Source organism: Falco cherrug, chromosome 7 (genome assembly GCF_023634085.1).
Source record: "Falco cherrug isolate bFalChe1 chromosome 7, bFalChe1.pri, whole genome shotgun sequence".
Taxonomy (NCBI): domain Eukaryota; kingdom Metazoa; phylum Chordata; class Aves; order Falconiformes; family Falconidae; genus Falco; species Falco cherrug.
In genome coordinates this window covers 12,021,015-12,038,635 of record NC_073703.1, presented here as the reverse complement: position 1 = coordinate 12,038,635, position 17,621 = coordinate 12,021,015, and the positions used below count along the sequence as shown (strand labels likewise).

At 63.2% G+C, this 17,621-nt stretch overlaps 1 protein-coding gene, 1 long non-coding RNA gene and 1 other non-coding gene across 4 annotated transcripts in view; 1 reads left to right on the top strand and 2 right to left on the bottom strand.

Moving 5' to 3' along the window:
• LOC114015228 (uncharacterized) overlaps nucleotides 1-2,748 on the bottom strand; it is a 40,805-nt gene extending 38,057 nt beyond the window's left edge. The window contains exon 1 of the long non-coding RNA XR_008733155.1: nucleotides 2,544-2,748. This is a non-coding gene — a long non-coding RNA (uncharacterized LOC114015228). The remainder of the gene's footprint in view (nucleotides 1-2,543) is intronic.
• Nucleotides 2,749-7,818: 5,070 nt separating this feature from the next.
• POLG (DNA polymerase gamma, catalytic subunit) overlaps nucleotides 7,819-17,621 on the top strand; it is an 11,244-nt gene continuing 1,441 nt past the window's right edge. The window contains exons 1-22 of one of the 2 annotated variants that reach the window (XM_055716110.1): nucleotides 7,819-8,208; nucleotides 8,584-9,190; nucleotides 9,503-9,698; nucleotides 10,151-10,318; nucleotides 10,611-10,757; nucleotides 10,968-11,047; nucleotides 11,520-11,702; nucleotides 11,842-12,002; nucleotides 12,179-12,302; nucleotides 12,373-12,597; nucleotides 12,713-12,833; nucleotides 13,025-13,096; nucleotides 13,173-13,331; nucleotides 13,583-13,743; nucleotides 13,862-13,915; nucleotides 14,015-14,132; nucleotides 14,590-14,725; nucleotides 14,828-15,074; nucleotides 15,167-15,289; nucleotides 15,593-15,764; nucleotides 16,019-16,227; nucleotides 17,274-17,434. In XM_055716110.1, coding sequence (XP_055572085.1) covers nucleotides 8,088-8,208; nucleotides 8,584-9,190; nucleotides 9,503-9,698; nucleotides 10,151-10,318; nucleotides 10,611-10,757; nucleotides 10,968-11,047; nucleotides 11,520-11,702; nucleotides 11,842-12,002; nucleotides 12,179-12,302; nucleotides 12,373-12,597; nucleotides 12,713-12,833; nucleotides 13,025-13,096; nucleotides 13,173-13,331; nucleotides 13,583-13,743; nucleotides 13,862-13,915; nucleotides 14,015-14,132; nucleotides 14,590-14,725; nucleotides 14,828-15,074; nucleotides 15,167-15,289; nucleotides 15,593-15,764; nucleotides 16,019-16,227; nucleotides 17,274-17,434 — 3,745 coding nt within the window. In that variant the 5' untranslated portion in view covers nucleotides 7,819-8,087. Of the gene's footprint in view, nucleotides 8,209-8,583; nucleotides 9,191-9,502; nucleotides 9,699-10,150; nucleotides 10,319-10,610; nucleotides 10,758-10,967; nucleotides 11,048-11,519; nucleotides 11,703-11,841; nucleotides 12,003-12,178; nucleotides 12,303-12,372; nucleotides 12,598-12,712; nucleotides 12,834-13,024; nucleotides 13,097-13,172; nucleotides 13,332-13,582; nucleotides 13,744-13,861; nucleotides 13,916-14,014; nucleotides 14,133-14,589; nucleotides 14,726-14,827; nucleotides 15,075-15,166; nucleotides 15,290-15,592; nucleotides 15,765-15,944; nucleotides 16,228-17,273; nucleotides 17,435-17,621 lie in introns of those variants that run through there. The other variant, XM_055716112.1, reaches the window with a different exon arrangement.
• On the bottom strand, nucleotides 7,958-8,030 carry TRNAR-UCG (transfer RNA arginine (anticodon UCG)). The gene has a single exon. It is a non-coding gene; the product is annotated as a tRNA-Arg (tRNA).

Below are 17,621 nucleotides of genomic sequence, written 5' to 3'. Positions count from 1 at the left end.
GGGAGCGGCGCGGGGCGCCTCCGGCAGCCTCCCCCCAGCTCCCGGGGCCGTTCCGGCGGCGATGTGGCCCCGCTCCGGCCCCGCTGTCCCTGCGGCAGCGGCGAAGGGGACCGGGAGGGCAGAGCCAGCCCCGCCAAGACGCAGCTGTGCCCGGCTGCCGCCGTGCGAGGTCTCTCGCCCGCCGTGCTTTGCCCCCGGGCCGCCGGGTCGCTCGGGCGAGGATGCAGTGGGTAAAACACCGCATGTCGCCGGGCTGCTCGGGGCTGTGGACGGGGTCCCCCCTCTCTGTCGCTCAAAGAAGGCGATTTTCTCGGCAGAAATATATATAATATATTTTTCCCCCCTGCTCCTTTTTGGCAATGCCTTGCTCTGCTCAGAGCTCTCGCCTCGCCCTGCTCTGTACAGAGGCAGAGCCCCAGCACCTGGGAGAAAATTGCACCTTGTGCTTTGGGTATTTTGGTATATTTTAGGCTTTGGTGATTTTGTGTTATTTTATTTTGGGGAAGGGTTGGGTTGGGGTTGGTTTTGTCTGGTTGTTTGGGTTTTTTTTTTTTTGGGGTGGAGGGTGTTTGGAGCAATTTTAGGAGGATACGTACAAAATGGCTCCTTGGCACAGCTCAAAGCACCAGCGAGCAGCCTGGGGAGGAACCGGCGGGGGCTGCCTGGGCTCCGGAGCTCCGGCGGTCGCAGCGGGCAGCGCCGGGAGGTAACCCGCGTCCTGCCTCACCTGGGCCGCCCTCGGGGGCCGCGGGGACTGTGGGACCGTCCTTTTTCCCTGCCCGCACTCGCAAGAGAAAACAACCCGGGGCTGCGGGCGGCCCGACGGGGCGGGGAGGGGCGGCGGTGCCGGCGCGGCTCTGGCCATGGTGCTGCACCGCCCCGGCCCCGGCGCGACCACGGCCCTTCCGCGCCCACCGCGGGTGGCACGGCCCCCGCCGCCCGCTCCCTCCCCGGGTGACCCCGGCGCCCAGCAGGGCGGGCGGCCCGGCCGGCCGCACCTCGGAAGAGCCCCGCTGCCCAGCGCCCGCCCGGTCACCGGGCCGTCCCTGAATTATTTAACGTGATCGCCCAGTAACGAGTCCGCTGCCTTCCCCTCTTCTACGTCCTGCACGTCTGACGTCACTTTTCTTTAATTAGGAGAAGTTATTTTTAGCCAACCTGGAGTAACCCCCCGCGCCTCGCAGCCTCGAGCTGCATCTTTTCTTAATTGTTGTGGGTTTGGTTCGGTTGGGTTTGGTTTGGTTGGTTTTTTAAAAAATATATTATCCTTCTACAATCGGGGCTTCGCCGGCTTCGCACACAAGCGGCAGCTCTCGACGGGCGTGAAGGAAACGCGTCGCTTTGTTTAGCAATTAAAAGCCTCCTCTGAGCAAGCCCCGGCGCAGAAAAGGCAAAGCGGCAGCGTCCCAGCCCCCGGCTGCTCTTTTTTCTCTCCGGCCGTCGGGGGCCGGGACTCAGGTGGGGACAGTCCCGGAGCCTCCTCGCTCGGTGGGGCGAGGTGCTGCCCGGCCGGGGGCAGGGGGTGGAAGAACGTCGAGGGGATCCGGCCAGGTGCAGGCTCTCAGGCCACCTGCACTGCTATGAATCGGGTTTCCTTAAGGCTGAGGCCTAAAATGCATTTTGCTTCCAGGAAGACACAGGGGGGGAGGAAAAAAACAAAACACCAACCACAAACCCCAAGGAAATAAGCGTTCGCGGGGAGGGAGCAGAAGGGAAGCATGAATGGGAGAAAAAAAAAGGGGGGAAAGAAAAAAAGAAACCAAAAAAAAAGAAGAGAGAAAAATAGCAAAAAAGGATGAAATGAAATAAAATAAAATATTTTTAAAAAAAAAAGCAAAGAAAAGAGACACAGCAAATGAAGAATAAAATATCCTCCTGCACCAGAAGCCAGTGGCGGAACAGGGCACGGGCAGCGGTGGCCCCGCTGCTGCTCCTCGGCGGTAAATCCGAGAAGGGAAGCGGGTCGCCTCGGTGCCCCCCCCCTCCCCCCCCGCTAAATGGGGCCCCGCAGCAGCACCCGCTGCGCCGGGAGGAAGAACTTCCCCAGGAGCCCGGGATTTCTCCCGCGGCCTAAAGCCTGGGTGCCCCGGAAGGCTCGGCCTCGTCCAGGCGTTTTGTCCGGTGCCGCCTCTCCGGCGGCGAGCGGGGACGTTTAGTGGCACCTTGGCAGCCCGCCGGCAGCGCTCGGCCCCGGCTCCCCGCCGACCCGTCGGGGCTCAGCCCGCCCCAGGTCCCACTGCCGAGCTGCACCGTCCCGGGCAGCCTGGGAGAGGCTGCAGGAACAAACACGTCCCCGGCAGCAAAAGGTCCCTCGTGTCTCCCGGGCCGCCCCGGTGTTGGTCCCGGTCCCGCGTGGTGCCGGTACCCGGGAGGCACCCAACTTCCCGGCGGGAACCGGCCCGACTTCGTCTCCCCGCTCTCTCCCGCCCCACCGGCAGCTGGTCTGTCGTGTCCTCCCCGCCCAGGGGCAAAAGTCCTCCCGCGCCCTCCCGCCTCCCCGGGGCCGCCCCGCCGAGGCGGCGATGCCCGGCCGCGACACTCACTCTGGCTGCCGTGCCGAGGGCAGGACGGCGGTCCCCGGGAGAAGCGGGCGGCGGGGGGCCACCCCCCCCGCTGGCGGGCGGGCGGGGAGAGGGGCGGGCAGGGCTGCCCCCGGCCGAGCAGCGGCCCCCAGCCCCGGATGCGGGCCGGCGGGGGCGGCGGGGGTGGCTCTGCCCGGGCTCCTTGCGTCTTCCCGGCTGCTGCCGGTGCCGGCTCTGGTTGCTGGCCAGGAGCTGCCGCCGCCGGCAAGCTCTGCCCGCACTGACGTCAGCCCGGCAGCCTCCTATTCACTCCAACCATGGCGGAGAGGAGGAGGAGGAGGGAGAGGGGGAGGGGAGGAGGCGGGGGGAGGGAGGGGGAGAGGGGGAGGACGGGAGGAAGGCGGCGGTGGCGGCGGGGGTTGGTGGCTGGCAGGCATCGCGGAGCAGAAAGCACAGCCGCTCCGCCTCACCCCTTAATTACCCTCCGAGGATGGGGCTGCTCGGGGGAGGGGGGCCCTGTCATGTCCGTCCGCCCCCCCCCCCCCTCCCCGGTGAGACCCGGTGCCGCCCGCTCCCTCGGGGCCACCGCCGCTCGCCTGGCGGGCCCGCCGGGCATCCCGTGCTGCCCGCGGCCCCGGGCAGCCCTTCTCCGAGGGGACAGCCGTGGCCAGGCCCCCCCGCTGCAGCCCGGGAACCCCTTCGGCGCTGTGCCTGTTCCCTCAAGGACCCCCCGACCCCCCCCACGGAGAGCAGGGAAAGGAGCTACAGCCGCCCCCTGCTCTCCACTGCCCGGGGCAGCTCCCCACCGCCCCCGGCCACCGTCCCCGCTGCCCCGGCCCGGCCCGGCGCGGCCCCGCACCGCTGTCCAACTGCTGAAAGGCCCCGCCGCCGCCCGGCCCGGCCCGGCCCGCCCGCAGCCGTCGGCCAGAGCCGGGGCACCAGCTGCCCCCGAGCTGAGGCCACGGCCCTGGAGGTAGGGGTCCCTTCTGGAGCCGTGCCGGGCTGTGCCGTGCCGTGCCGGGCCATCCCCGCCCCGACGGGCAGGCCGAGCCCCGGAGACCGCTTCTCCCCGACAGCCGCAGCGCAGCTCCCGGCGGCCGCAGCGAGCTGGAACCGGGGCGCGGGCACGCAGGTACCGCCTGCGCATCCCTCCTCTGCTCCCCCTCCATTTCTATCTTCCTTATCTTCTTCACAGAATTAGACATACACTGCATCGCCTGCAGCCTTTGCAGTAAGGCAAAAAAAGCCCCCCAAAGCCCCCCACCCCCCCACTGAGCCCCTACTGGCACACCTTTGCTTCGCTTACGACCTCTCCTCCTCTTCCTTCCTGCGTTTAACCTGGCTCATATTTTTTATCTCCGATTCACTCCACCGATGCCCCGGAGCGGCTCTGGGGAGTCTCTCGGCGCCCCGATGAATACCCAGGTATCCCCAGACAGGTTTTCTATGTAGGAGCAAATAAACCGATCGAGCCCCAGAGATCTGCAACAGCCGAACACGCCGCCTCGCCTTTACATTCGTGTTTTTAAATTCCCCCGTTATTTTCCTTTTTGCATCTGCGAGTTGCCACGAAAGGAAATATAACCCCAAATGCCACTGCCAGCAGAAACCGGAGGTCGTTGCCAAATTCCGTAGTATTTTATTTTAAAAGCAATTAACACCATTTAAAAAAACAAAAACAACCAAAAAAAACCCCGTCTTCTCCTCTTCCCGGGGAGTGTAAGAAATCCTTTTGCTCACCCAGACTCGAAAACCTGATGGTATTGTCGTTAAACACGGAAAGGAGAATATTAAGAAATAGCAACACTCCCTCCCGAGCGCCCCCCCCCCCCCAGTTTATTTGCCCTAATAATTAATTCACAAGAGCTTAACTTCGGTGTAACCCTGGCGGTCTTTTCATTAAAATATCCCCGCGTTTCCTATTGAATTAGCTCTGCTCCATTGTCGCTGAAATGAAGACGCCAAACCAACTTTTACCCCGAGCATTTTCTCACCAGCCCAAAGAAAAGTCTCTCTCCTTTTTCTTTTCTCCGATTTTTTCTTTCTTTTTTTCTTTTTCTTTTTTTTTTTTTTTTTAATTTCAAGCACCCAGGCGATGGACGTGTCCTGCAATTTAACTACTTTCAAATTCTTTGTTCGGGTCCCACCGGGGCTCTATTGTCACCCTATTGAGAGAGCTTATTGCCAAGTCAAGCCTGAGAGAATTGAGACACACACGGGAGGAGCCCCGGGGGCTGGGAGCGGGCTCCGTGGGCTGCTCGGCACGGGGGGACCCCGGCCCAGCCCCGAGGGAGCGGGCAGGGCGCTGGGCAGGGGCTGCCTGCAGCCCCCGGCCAGGGGTAACCGGCACCGATCTCCCCGGGGCCTCAGCCGCCAAAGCAGCCCCGGCCCCGTAGGGCCCGCAGGAGCCCGGCCCGGGGGTGAGGATGGGGCAGCCCCGGCCTGGGTACCCCCCAGGATCGGGCTCCTTCGTATCCCCGAACTCCCCCTCCCTCAGCCCCCGCAGCGCCGGCACCGTCCGTGCCAGCAGCGCCCGGGCTCCGGTACAACCGCTGCGGGCAGGAGCGGGACTTACCTCGGATGCCCGCGGTGCCGCCAGCCTCCCTCCCTCGCCGGTTCTCCCTTAATCCCGAAAAGGAGGGTCCTCCCCCCTTCCTCCATCCCACCCCCGACCCCTCCACCTTGGAGCCGGCTCCCGCCTGCCTCCCCTCGCCCTCTCCATCGCTCACTTTGGGAGCTCTGGGACTCGTCTCCCGAGCAGGAAAACAGCGGGATGTGGGGGACTGCTTTTCTTTTCCCTTTTCCTTCCTTTCCCCCCGCCCGCCCCAAGATGTAAAAGGGGGTGCGAGCTGGAAAAGGGGGGTACGCGCCGCAGGGAAGGGTTATTTCAGGAGAAAAAAACAGAAAGAGCGGTGCTGGGCACGGATTCCCACGTAAGCCCGTACGTCACCTATAAAATTTGCCCGTTTCTCCCGTTTCTTGGCTCCCGGGGGGGCGGCTGAGATACTTCTGCCTGCGGAGGGAGGGGGTGTAAAACCCCGTTAAAAACGTCTTGCTCCAGCTGGGAGAGGAAGGCAAAGCCGGGGGATGCTGGAGGGCAGGGGCCGCTTCTCCGTTTCCCCCCCTGCCCCGGGGTGATGTTTGGCTGCGCCCTGCTCCCCCAAAACACCCACTCGCAGCCCACCTCAGCCCCTCGATGCCAAGGAGCGATGCAGGTTTACGGGGTCCCACGCCGTTCGCACCGGCAGGACCGCGGCGGGGAGGGGGGGACGGCGGCCGTCTCTCCTCCGCTCCCCGCCGCGACCGGCGGCCTCTCCGCCGTGCCCCGGGGGAAGAGGAAGCCCTTGACCCCTGGCCCCGGGGGCAACGGGGTTAAACAAAGTCCCACCGCCCCATTATCCGACCGACAGCATCGAGCCCCCGGCGGGGAGCAGGGTCTCCAAGGTGGGGGAGGGGCGGGGGGAGATTCGCATCTCTCACCGCCTGTACCTGACCCCGACGGGGCACACCGGGATGGGGATGCTTTCCCGACAGAGAGACAAAAAGCCTAGGGGGTTAAAAAAAAAGAGGGACCCTACACACCCCATCCCGACTTCTGCGTTGCCATCAGCCCTGCTGAAACAGTGGGTTTTGGGGTTTATTTCGTGTTTTTGTTTTTTGTTTTTTGTTTTTTTTTTACGGTGGTGATTTTTTTTTTTATAGTGGTGCCGCGCACTGCCGAACCTCCCTGCCCGCAGCCGGGTGAGGTACAGGCAGCCCCGGCCCAGTCCTGCCTGCGGGCACGGCTGCGGGGCTCGTTGTCAGCCCTGCAGAGAGCTGCCGCCAGAATAATTTCGGAGAGAATTAATTTTTTCTGTTGTTTAGGGGGGGAAGATTTTTTTGGCCAGGCGGGTTTAGATTTTTATTTTATTTTTATTTATTTTGCGACCACGATAAAAGTAGGTAGATCAAAGACCCCAAATAAGAGGACATCGGCGTTAACACAATGCATCGGAGGGGAGAGCAAGTCACCCACACCCAGGTCCTCCCCCAGAGCCGCTCCGTAGCAGGGGGGGTGCCCAAACTCTCCCGCCCAGAGCACCCCGAGCCCCGCAGCATCCCTCCGCGGCGGCTCGGCACCCCGCGCCCCCCCAGCTCCCCGCCGTGCCTGTGAAAGGATCGGGAAACCTCAAACCCCCGGCATGGCTGCGGGGGCTGAGCACGGGCCGTGGGGCTGGATGCTGCCCGGCTCAGGCAGCGGGGCCCTCCGCTGCTGGGTGAAACGCTGAAGCCCTGCCCCTGCATGGAACCCCAGGCTGGGGGGCGGTGGGTATTTTGGGGAACATCGGAGGGCTGTGAAATGCATTCAGAGCGGCAGAAAACAGCGTCTCGGCGTGTGTGTGTGCCTTTCCCCCCGCCCCCCCCCCCCCGCATGCTGGTGCTACCTTTTCGGAGAGGAGGGGGCATAGGTGACCTCCCCTGCTCTGGTCCTGCACACTCGAGGGGAGGGAGCTGTGCGGCCGGAGGATTGGGAGGGGGGGCACACATCGGGTTTGGAGCTGCGCGGGGACCAGGAGGGGCGAAGGGGCGAGTCACAGTGCGCGGTGCCCCCGCGGGAGCGCAGGGCGGGACGGGGCCGCGGCAGTACCCGCGCCCCGACGGCCCCGGACCCGTGGGAACCGGCCCGACCCGGCCGGCAGCGGCGGGGCCGCAGCGCCACCTGGCGGCTCGGCGCGGCACGGCATGGTGCGGCCTGGCATGGCTCGGCGCGGCACGGCACCCTACAATGCCAAGGCCAGGTTGGCTTCTGTCAGGAGCCACCTTCCCGGCCAGAAGAGCCTCTGCGGCGGCCAGGGGCCCTACACCCACCCGCCCGGACCGCGGCACCTCCTGATCCCTTTCCCCGCACCCTACAGCCCCTTCCCTGCACCCTGTGGCACCCCACACCCCCTGTCCTGCACCCCACGGCAGCCCACATCTCCTCCCCCGCCCCCTACAGCCCCTTCCCTGCGCCCTATGGCACCCTAAATCCCCTTGCCCACACCGTTACCCGGCTCCTTTTGTCCCACGCCCCCGCCGTACCCAGCTGCCCCGGCCGCGGTGAGCCGCCCCCGCCGCCCCGGGGCTTCGCGCTGGGGGTCCCGTGGCCCCGAAGGCGGGCGGAGCGACTGCACCCCGCACCGGGCTTGCCACCCCCCCGGTGCGGGGCGGGTCACCGCCGCCGTGCCCCAGGGGTCGCCCGGCCCCACGCGTGTCACAGGCGCGGTCAATCCTAGGCTCCGCGCACGCAGCCGCCCGCCGCCTGTTTCCCCGCCTCCCGCGAAAGGCACGAGCAAAACGCGAAGGGTGCGCGCGGTGACCCGGTACCGGGCCGGCAGCAGCGCCGGTTTCCGCCCACAGGCCACGGGGCGGGCGGAAGGAGCAAAACGGGCATTGCCGAGCGCGGTGCCCCACGCCGACCGCGGCAGGACTCGAACCTGCAATCTTCTGATCCGAAGTCAGACGCCTTATCCATTAGGCCACGCGGCCGCCGCTGCTGCTGGTTTCCCGCGCGGCCTACTGAGCCAACCGCCGGTGGACCGTACCATGACCGCCGGGGGGGGGTGGCGGGGCGGGATGGGACGTCAGCGCGGCCGGAAGCTCCCCCGGGCGCCCCTGTTCGGAGCCGCCCCCCGGCCCAGGCCCGGGCTGCGCGCGCCGGCAGCAGGTGGGTGCCCGGGGCGAGGTGGGGTGGGGGTGCACGGGGGTGCACGGCTGCCTGCCTTGCACAGCTGCGAGGGTGTGTGTACGTGGCTGCAGGGGTGTTGCACGACTGCGGAGGGTGTTGCACGGCCGCGGGGGGGGGTTGTTGCATGGCCGGGGGGGCGTGTTGCACGGCCGCGAGGGGGGCGGGTGTTGCACGGCCGCGAGGGGGGCGGGTGTTGCACGGCCGCGAAGGGGGGGTGTTGCACGGCCGCGAAGGGGGGGTGTTGCACGGCTGCGGGGGGCTTGCACGGCTCGGCAGCCCGGCCTCCCCCGCCGTGCGGTGCCGCGGGCCCCGGCTGTGCCCAGCCCGCCCCACGCTGTTTTTCTCTCCGTGCAGCTCCGTGCTGGCAGCGCATCCCGGGGCGGGCAGCGATGAGGCGCTTGCTCTGGAGGAGGCCAGTGGCCACCAAGCCCCAGCGATGCACCTCCAGCTCCTCCGCCAGCCGCCCGCAGCCGGAGAGCCCGAGCCAGGAGCCCGCCAAGGGCCAGCGGCGCGTGAACCCCCTCAACATCCAGATGCTGTCCAGGACCCTCCACGAGCAGATCTTCCGGGGGGCCCAGGTCCACCACTCGGAGGCGGAGATCCAGAGGAGCGTGGAGCACCTGCAGCGCCATGACCTGTGGGGCAAGGAGACCTCCATGCTGCCCGACGTGGACCTGCAGCTGCCCCACATGTACGGGGATAACATCGATGAGCACTTTCGCCTTCTGGCGCAGAAGCAGAGCTTGCCCTACCTGGAGGCGGCTCATGAGCTGCTGCAGTGCACGCTGCCCCCCATGCCCGCCCAGTGGGCCTGGCAGCTGGGCTGGACCCGCTACAGCCCCGACGGCCGGGCAGAAGCTGTTGACTTCCCCAAGGAGCGAGCGATGGTGCTGGATGTGGAGGTGTGCGTGGCTGATGGCCACTGCCCGACGCTGGCCGTGGCGGTCTCACCGCATGCCTGGTGAGATGCAATGCCAGCAGTGACGCAGGCGGGGGGTTGTGGCAGGCAGGGGGACAGCTTTGGGAAGGATGGGGATGCTTCTGAGTGGAGCCTTTTCCAGCAAACCGCTGCTGGCTTGGGGGGAAAAGAGCGGAGCTCTAAAGCATGGCTGTGGGACGTGTGTCCTGGTTAGCCAGCACAGTGCTCCCCGGGGTCGATCGCCTCCCTCAGAGGGGCTCCTGCTCGACACCCCATGGCACAGCAGGGGCTTTTGGTGCTGGGAACCCGTACTTTGATTTTTACAGCTGTGGGGTCCCGCATGTCCCTCTGCAGGTACTCATGGTGCAGCAAGCGGCTGCTGGAGCAGCGGTATTCCTGGTCCAGCCACCTCACCCTGGCCGACCTCATTCCTCTGGAGAGCCCGGCAGGTGCTGGCTGTGCTGGCAAGCAGGACTGGCTGGAGAGAGTGGTGGTGGGACACAACGTGGCCTTCGATCGGGCATTCATCAAGGAGCAGTACCTCATCCAGGTAATCCACAGTGCCATTGCTTCATGCCGGCAGCTGCAGTTTGTTACTCAGATGATAATTTGCATTGGTTCTTCGGGCTCATTTCGGCAGATGCTGTTGTCCACAGAAACACCAGGGCTGTGCTCGCCTTGTCTTGCGGAACAGGTTGAGGTTGGATCCCTTTAGAGGGAGATATTCTTGCAGCCCGTAAGGTTGCTGGAGCTTGCAGGGTTGCAGCTGGGGATGTGGCAGTAGCCTTTAAGCAGCTGACAGCCTGTGCTGGGGGTGCTCTTGGCTCTCAAAGGAGGGCTGCCGGGAGGCAAAGCTTTGCCTTGACAAAAGCAGTCTGAGCAGAGGACTTGCAGCTCTGTAACACAGGGCAGTGCTTGCTGGCAGCTACAGGAGATTTGGCAGCACATTTCTCTTCCAGCATGTCCCAAACCATCTCTTTTCTCTCTCTTGGCCTGTCCCAGGGCTCCCGGTTACGTTTCCTGGACACCATGAGCATGCACATGGCCATCTCGGGGCTGACGGGCTTCCAGCGCAGCCTCTGGATGGCTGCCAAGCATGGCAAGAGGAAGGGGCTGCAGGAGGTCAAGCAACACATGAAGAAAACATGCAGCAAGATGGAGGGGCCAGCTGTGAGTAAGGGAGCTGAGCCGCTGCCAGTGGCGTGGGTGGCAGGGGACCATTTGATTCTGTAACAGGACTGCTTGATTCTTTAATGGAACTGTTTGCTCCTGTACTGGGACCACCTGCTGCTCTACTGGCAGAGTAGGAGCTGTTGGAGCAGCTCTGCTGGGTGAAGCTCTCCCAGTACCTTGCAGATGAGGTGGCGCTGGTTTAAAACGGGGCAGCAGCATCGTTTACCTCTCCTGATCTCGGCCGTGGCCTGTCCTTGTCCCATGCTGTCTGACCCTGTGTTGTTTGCAGATTACTTCCTGGGACTGGGTGCACGTCAGCAGCATCAACAACCTGGCAGACGTGCACGCGCTGTATGTCGGGGGGGAGCCGCTGGAGAAGGAGGCGCGGCAGCTCTTTGTGAAGGGGACCATGGCCGACGTCAGGAGTCACTTCCAGGTGTGTATGGCCATCCCAGCATCCTGACGGGCGGTGGGAGTGGGGTGGGAGTAGCTGCTGGTGTGGTTTCCATTTTGCTGCCTTTTCTTGCGAGGGCTTTGGGTGTGTGTGGGGCTGTGGTGTCCCCCATCCTCCCGCAGCCCCGGTGCCTTGCCCTGCGCTGGCAGAGGGGTGGCTGCTTTGCCTGCTCTCACCTCCCTCTGCTCCCAGGACCTGATGTCGTACTGTGCCCACGATGTCCAGGCCACCCACGAGGTGTTTCAGGAGCAGCTGCCACTCTTCATGGAGAGGTGAGAGACGCCAAGCTGGCTGGTGTTGGCCAAGGGGGCAGCAAGCTTGGCCAGCAGCAGGGAAGATCCTGGTCCCTCTGGGGATGGGATGTGGCTCCTCTTGTCCTTAGGCTGGTGGTGGGAAGTTGGGGGGCCCTGAACACCTTTTCAGGAGAGACTTCAGACACCACCACCACCACCCTGCCCCTGTAGCTGAGAAGGAATAGACAGCACAGTGTGGCTGGAGGAGGCGAGCAGACTTGGAGGCAGATCAGTGATACAACTCAGGGGTTATTGCACAGGGTTTTAGGGCAGCAGTTTTTGTGCAGGGCAGGCAGAAGGTACAGGGATCCTCACGGGTTTAGGGGAAGAGCATCGAGGGTTGAATGAGTCTGGGAAACCATAGGTGAAGATACATTGATGTCGTAGTCTGGTGCTTCTAGGGCAAATCCCCTCCAGTAGACCTCTAATTCCTTGCTGCTTTGGGCTCTAGGTGTCCCCACCCTGTGACGTTTGCAGGGATGCTGGAGATGGGGGTGTCCTACCTGCCAGTTAATGGGAACTGGAAGAGGTACCTGGATGATGCTCAGGGAATCTATGAGGAGCTGCAGAAGGAAATGAAGAAGTCCCTGATGAACCTGGCCAATGATGCCTGCCAGCTGCTACATGAGGACAGGTACCCATGGGCTGGAAGTGCCGGTCCAGCTGCTTGCAGGACAGAGACCAGACACTGGGTGGTCCTTGGGGGTCTGTGGGTGGGTGCTGGGGATGGGAGCACATCACAAAGCTGTGGTGTGACAACAGTGTATTGGTAGGTACAAGGATGACCCTTGGCTCTGGGATCTTGAGTGGGACACGCAGGAGTTTAAGCAGAAGAAGAATCCGAAGAAGACGAAGAAGAAGGATCAGGATGGGAACAGCAAAGCCCCCCTGGCAGCGACAGGCACAGATGGGTCCACGCAGGAGTGGCAGGAAGGTGAGTGCAGCTGGTCCCCAGGGATGAGGGATGCTTGAGGGATGCCTTCCCGTGGGCACCCAGGTGAAGGGTTGTGCTGGCAGGGTGAAGCATCTCTGACCTGTGTCCCTCTGCTGGGGCATACAGTGGGGTGGCACGGAGGGCTCTTTGACAGCCCGTCTTCCTCGCCTCACCAGATCCTGGTCCCCCCAGCGAGGATGAGGAGCTGAAAGCCCCAGCAAGCCAGGTCTGCTTGGAGCATCTGAAGGAGACGGTCGCGCTGCAGCCCAAGAGACTCCAGCACCTGCCAGGCCATCCGGGGTGAGTTGGGGACCCTGGGTGTCCCCGGGGCTTGCCCTGCCCTCTCTAACCCGTCCCTGCTGCTCCCCAGCTGGTACCGCAAGCTGTGCCCGCGCCTGGAGGAGGCGGGGTGGGTGCCAGGACCCAGCCTCATCAGCCTGCAGATGAGGGTGACCCCAAAGCTGATGCGCCTGGCCTGGGATGGCTTCCCCCTTCATTACTCAGAGAAGCATGGCTGGGGCTACCTGGTGCCAGGGCGGCAGGACAATTTGCTGGCAGCCTCCTCGGAGACAGAGGGCTCCCCCTGCCCACACAGGTGAGAGGAATATAGTGGGGTGCCCCACTGGGGGCTGCCCCGCGGTGGGGTTTGGGAGCTCCCTGGGACCTTGTCCAGGTGGTGACACACAGAGCCCTCTCCTCTCCCCTGCCAGGGTGATCGAGTACCTGTACAGGCAGCACTGCCTGGAGAAAGGCAAGGAGCAGCCCCCGGCGCCGGAGGCTGCTGTGGAGGACGAGCTGCTGGTGATGGACAGCAGCACAATGTGGCAGAAGGTGAAGAAAGGGATGGAGGGTCTCTCGGTGGGAGAGAGAGATACGGGCTGCACTTCTTCCCGTGTGCATGTGAAAACCAGCCCCACGTGTGGCTCCAGGGGCTGGAAGTAAGAAATTTCCTGTAATAAGTGTTAAAGCGCTGGAGAATTAGCGTTTGACCTGGCTTCCTCCGCTGTCCCTCTCTGCTGCAGGTGGAGGAGCTGGGCCAGCTGGAGGGGGACGTGGAGGACAAAATAGGCAGAGCAGAGCCGAGCCTGGCACAGGTGAAAGGGGTTTCCTGCGGGATGGAGTGGTGGGTTGGTCACTCTTCCCGTAACTTCCCTCTCCCACCATGCCCAGGGTGTTCCTGGCATCACCTCGCATGGCTGGTCACAAGAAGGGATGGAGGAGCTGCCTAAGCTGCCAGAAGTGAGGAGCCAGCCCTCATACCACCACGGCAATGGTCCCTACAATGATGTCAACATCCCTGGGTGCTGGTTCTTCAAGCTGCCCCACAAGGCGAGTTGGGTGCTCCTGGGGCTCTTCCTGAGGGCTTCCCAGTCACCCTGCATCCCAGTTCCCCTGGTCCTGCTGCACAGCTGTGTTACCTTGCCTGTCACCTGAGTGCTGCAGCACTCCTGGGACCCCTGGGATCTTGTTCCATGGGACCGGGTGGTGGAGATACATCACTAGCTGGGGCAGGAGGCACAGAGCTTTACTGAGATTTAGTGGTGGCACACTGAGCTCTGGCACCTCTTTTGCTGCTAAAGGACGGGAACGATAACAATGTGGGAAGCCCTTTTGCCAAGGATTTCCTGCCTCAGATGGAGGATGGCACCCTGCGGGCTGCCGTGGGCCGCACCCACGGTACCAGAGCCCTTGAGATTAACAAAATGATCTCATTTTGGAGGAATGCTCACAAGCGGATCAGGTGAGCAGCTGCTTTCAGCTGAATCGTGACATCCTGCAGGTAGAGGCTGCGTTGCAGCTGGGGGAGGTTGTGCAGATGTCGGGGGCTCAGCATCTCACCTGCTGCATGTTCCCCCCAGTTCCCAGATGGTGGTGTGGCTGAAGAAGGGGGAGCTGCCTCGTGTGGTGACCAGGTATGGCGGGGAATGGCCCCAGCTGGGACTGTGGTCTCCTCTGTGCCACACCGGGAGGGCTCTCGCAGGATGATGCTCTCACGCTCACCTCTGTCCCAGGCACCCTGACTACAATGAGGAGGATGATTACGGAGCCATCCTGCCGCAGGTGGTGACCGCAGGCACCATCACCCGGCGGGCGGTGGAGCCCACATGGCTGACGGCCAGCAACGCCCGGGTATGGCCACCCTTGGGTCCCTGTGGGGGTGTTTGGGGGCACCCTCTGTGTGCTTTGGACTTGTGGGAGCAGGCTGGGTTGGAAGTAGGAGTTGAGGCTGGGTGCTGGGTTTGAGGGGGCAGGGCTGGTGCTGGGACCCTTCTCTTGCTGACGTGCTTGGGAGAAGGGAAGGAGTCAGCAGAGGCTCCTGAGCTTCAAAATTTGGTGAAAGGAGAAAACGCTGAAGCACTGGTTTCTGACCTTCCCTAAGCTCCCCATCTTCCACGCCGGAGGAGCCCAGGGGGAGTAACCAAGTGGGTGATGCCCCATGTATACGTTAAACCTGGTTTTGACTTTCGGAGCAAAATTTAGGGGCATAGGGAGCGCCATGCTGGCCAGCCACAGCTGCGGGAGGAAGGCTGCTCCTCTGCCGCTGAAGAGGTGAGGCGCGGGCTGAGCTGGGCGTTGTGTCCCACAGGCCGACCGGGTGGGCAGTGAGCTGAAAGCCATGGTCCAGGTTCCACCCGGCTACTCCCTGGTGGGCGCGGATGTGGATTCCCAGGAGCTCTGGATAGCTGCTGTCCTTGGCGAGGCGCACTTTGCTGGCATGCACGGTGAGCTGGGGCTGCGCTGCGGGGGAATGGCTTTAGTGGGTAGTGGGATGATCCCCTGAGCCTGGTCCCGTTTGGTGTCTGACCCCTGATGCTCTCCCGCAGGCTGTACGGCCTTCGGCTGGATGACTCTGCAGGGGAAGAAGAGCAACGCGACAGACCTGCACAGCAAGACGGCCACCACGGTGGGCATCAGCCGGGAGCACGCCAAAATCTTCAACTACGGGCGCATCTACGGGGCTGGGCAGCCCTTCGCTGAGCGGCTGCTGATGCAGTTCAACCATCGGCTGACACAGGAGCAGGCTCGTGAGAAGGCTCAGCGGATGTATGCGGTCACCAAGGGTGTCCGGAGGTAGGCGGTGCCTGGGGAGGTGGAGGGTGAGCGGGCACAGGGATGGTGGCAGTGTCCCACGGGACCTTGGCATGGGTCACTCTCCCCTCCAGGTTTCATCTCTCTGAGGAGGGAGAGTGGCTGGTGAGGGAGCTGGGCCTGACTGTGGACAGGGCGGAGGATGGATCAGTGTCAGCCCAGGATGTCCAGCAGCTCCAGAGAGAAGCCATGAAATGGTGAGATGCTCCAACCCCGCATGTCTCTGGTGGCATCAGGATGCGAGGTGGAGGGAGCTGCAGCCCCACATGCAGTGGGCAGAGAAGGGAGATGGGGCTGGGTAGTTCAGTCCCTTCCAGCTCCCCCAGGGCTGAGTAGGTTTGATCCGGGGGCTCTTGGTCTCTCCCAGTGAGCAGTTACCAGTAGAAGGCTACAGGGGCTCATCCAGCTGCCCCAAAACCAGGAGAGGGTGTTTGAGATTCTCAAACGGGGCCAGCAGCCTCCTCCCCCACTTCTAGCAAACCTCCCCTCTGCCCCACCAGCTCCCGGAGGAAGAAGAAGTGGAATGTGGTGGAGCACCGTGTGTGGTCTGGAGGCACTGAGTCTGAGATGTTCAACAAGCTGGAGAGCATCGCCTTATCCCCCTCCCCCCAGACACCGGTGCTGGGCTGCCACATCAGCAGGGCCCTGGAGCCCGCCGTGGCCAAGGGGGAGGTAAGGACATGGCTCTGTGCTGCTGCGCTTGTCTTCTCCAAAAGGGCAACCCCATGTTCAGCCCTTATAGGCTGGAGACCCAGTAGGCTCTTGGAGCCATGCAAGAAGCCCGTTGCCCCTTTTCTTGATCTGCATGCCGTCAAGAAAACCCAACCGCCCTGAGCGTAACACTTCTTCCAGGAGCTCTCCTGTCCTGGGACCAGGCCCTGGACCCCAGTGCTCTCTCAGCGTCCGTCCGTGTTTCCTTTCCCCAGTTTCTGACCAGCAGAGTGAACTGGGTGGTGCAGAGCTCGGCCGTTGACTATCTGCACCTCATGCTCGTTGCCATGAAGTGGCTCTTCGAGGAGTTTGACATCAATGGGCGCTTCTGCATCAGCATCCACGATGAGGTGCGCTACCTGGTCCAGCAGCAAGATCGTTACCGGGCAGCCCTGGCCCTGCAGATCACCAACCTCCTCACACGGTGAGATGTGACTCCTGGGGACAAACACCACTGCCTCTGGGGTGGGACAGGGCAGGCTCAAGGGACTGGGGTGACAGCAGAGGCGTTAGCTTTGCCCGCAGCGGGCTGGTGCAGAGCCGTTTTCTGCTCAAGGGCAGTTGGCAGTGCTGGAGGTTGCAGTTCCTTCAGGTGTGACCCGGGTGGCTATAAATGGAGCTGGGCTTTGGTTTCCAGGGATAACGTGCTGGCAAGAGGGGGATCTCATCAGCTTTTGGCTCCTGCAGCGCTGGTCCCAATTGTTCAGCTCTGCTGAGATGCCAGCGCGTTGCGTCCTGCTCCCTTCGGGTCTGCAGCCGTGGCGTGGCAGCAGCCCTTGGGCTCGATGGAGCAGCCGGGAGCCTGCAACTGTCCCCATCCCTTGTCTCCCCCCCGCCCTCAGGGGACAGCAAAGGGGCATGGCTCCTGCTGCTGCGAGCACCAGCGCAGCTGCCCCTCCCGCAGCAGGGGCTGTTCTTGCTGCTTCCCTGCCCCAGCAAAGTGAAGCTCAGCCTAGAAAGCTCCTGACCTCACGGGGTCCCTTCGCTCCGGCTCTGGCACAGCCAGCTTTGCCAGGTCCCCTTCCCCTACTGTGGGGCGTTCGGTTATCTGGGAGCCGGCTGAAGTGGAGGTTTTCTGCTGCGCTGAGGCAGGGATACAGCAAACAGCCTCTCTGTGCTGGTTTGTGGCTTTGTGCCGGCTCCTGCAAGCACAGGGCTTCCTGCTGGGAAAATCCAGCACCTGCTCTGCCTGGATTAGCCAGCTGCGAGGGGCTGGGTTCTTCCTTTCTTCCGAGGAGGCTCAGTGTACCCCTACGCTGTTCCTCCCACATCCACTTTGGCAATACCTGACCCTTGTGCCACGTGGTACTTAAAAAGCACCTTGTCTCCCAGCTGCTGAGTGACGTGGGTGCGAGGTGACCTGTCACCGCTGGCTGGCCAGTGCTTTGTGAGGCTGCGGCTGATCACACCCAGGTGTGACAAGGCTAAGGGTGATGTAGCACCTTCCCACCTGGTCTTTCGTTCTTCCAGGTGCATGTTCGCCTACAAACTCGGCCTCCAGGATCTGCCGCAGTCGGTGGCTTTCTTCAGCGCAGTGGATGTTGACCAGTGCTTAAGGAAAGAGGTGACCATGAACTGCGTGACGCCATCAAACCCAACCGGGATGGAGAAGAAGTACGGCATCCCCCAAGGTGAGCGACGCCGGCGCGAGCTAACCCCGCTGCAATCCCCGCTGCAATCCCCGCTGCACAGGGCTCCCCAGCTTAGGTGGAACATGTGGCCTGAGCAGTCGTTCCCCGAGGGCAGAGGTACCTCGAGAGCCCCTTGCTTCTGGCCCATCGCAGCCGCTCCCCTGGTGCCAGCCCCTCTCTACCCTCT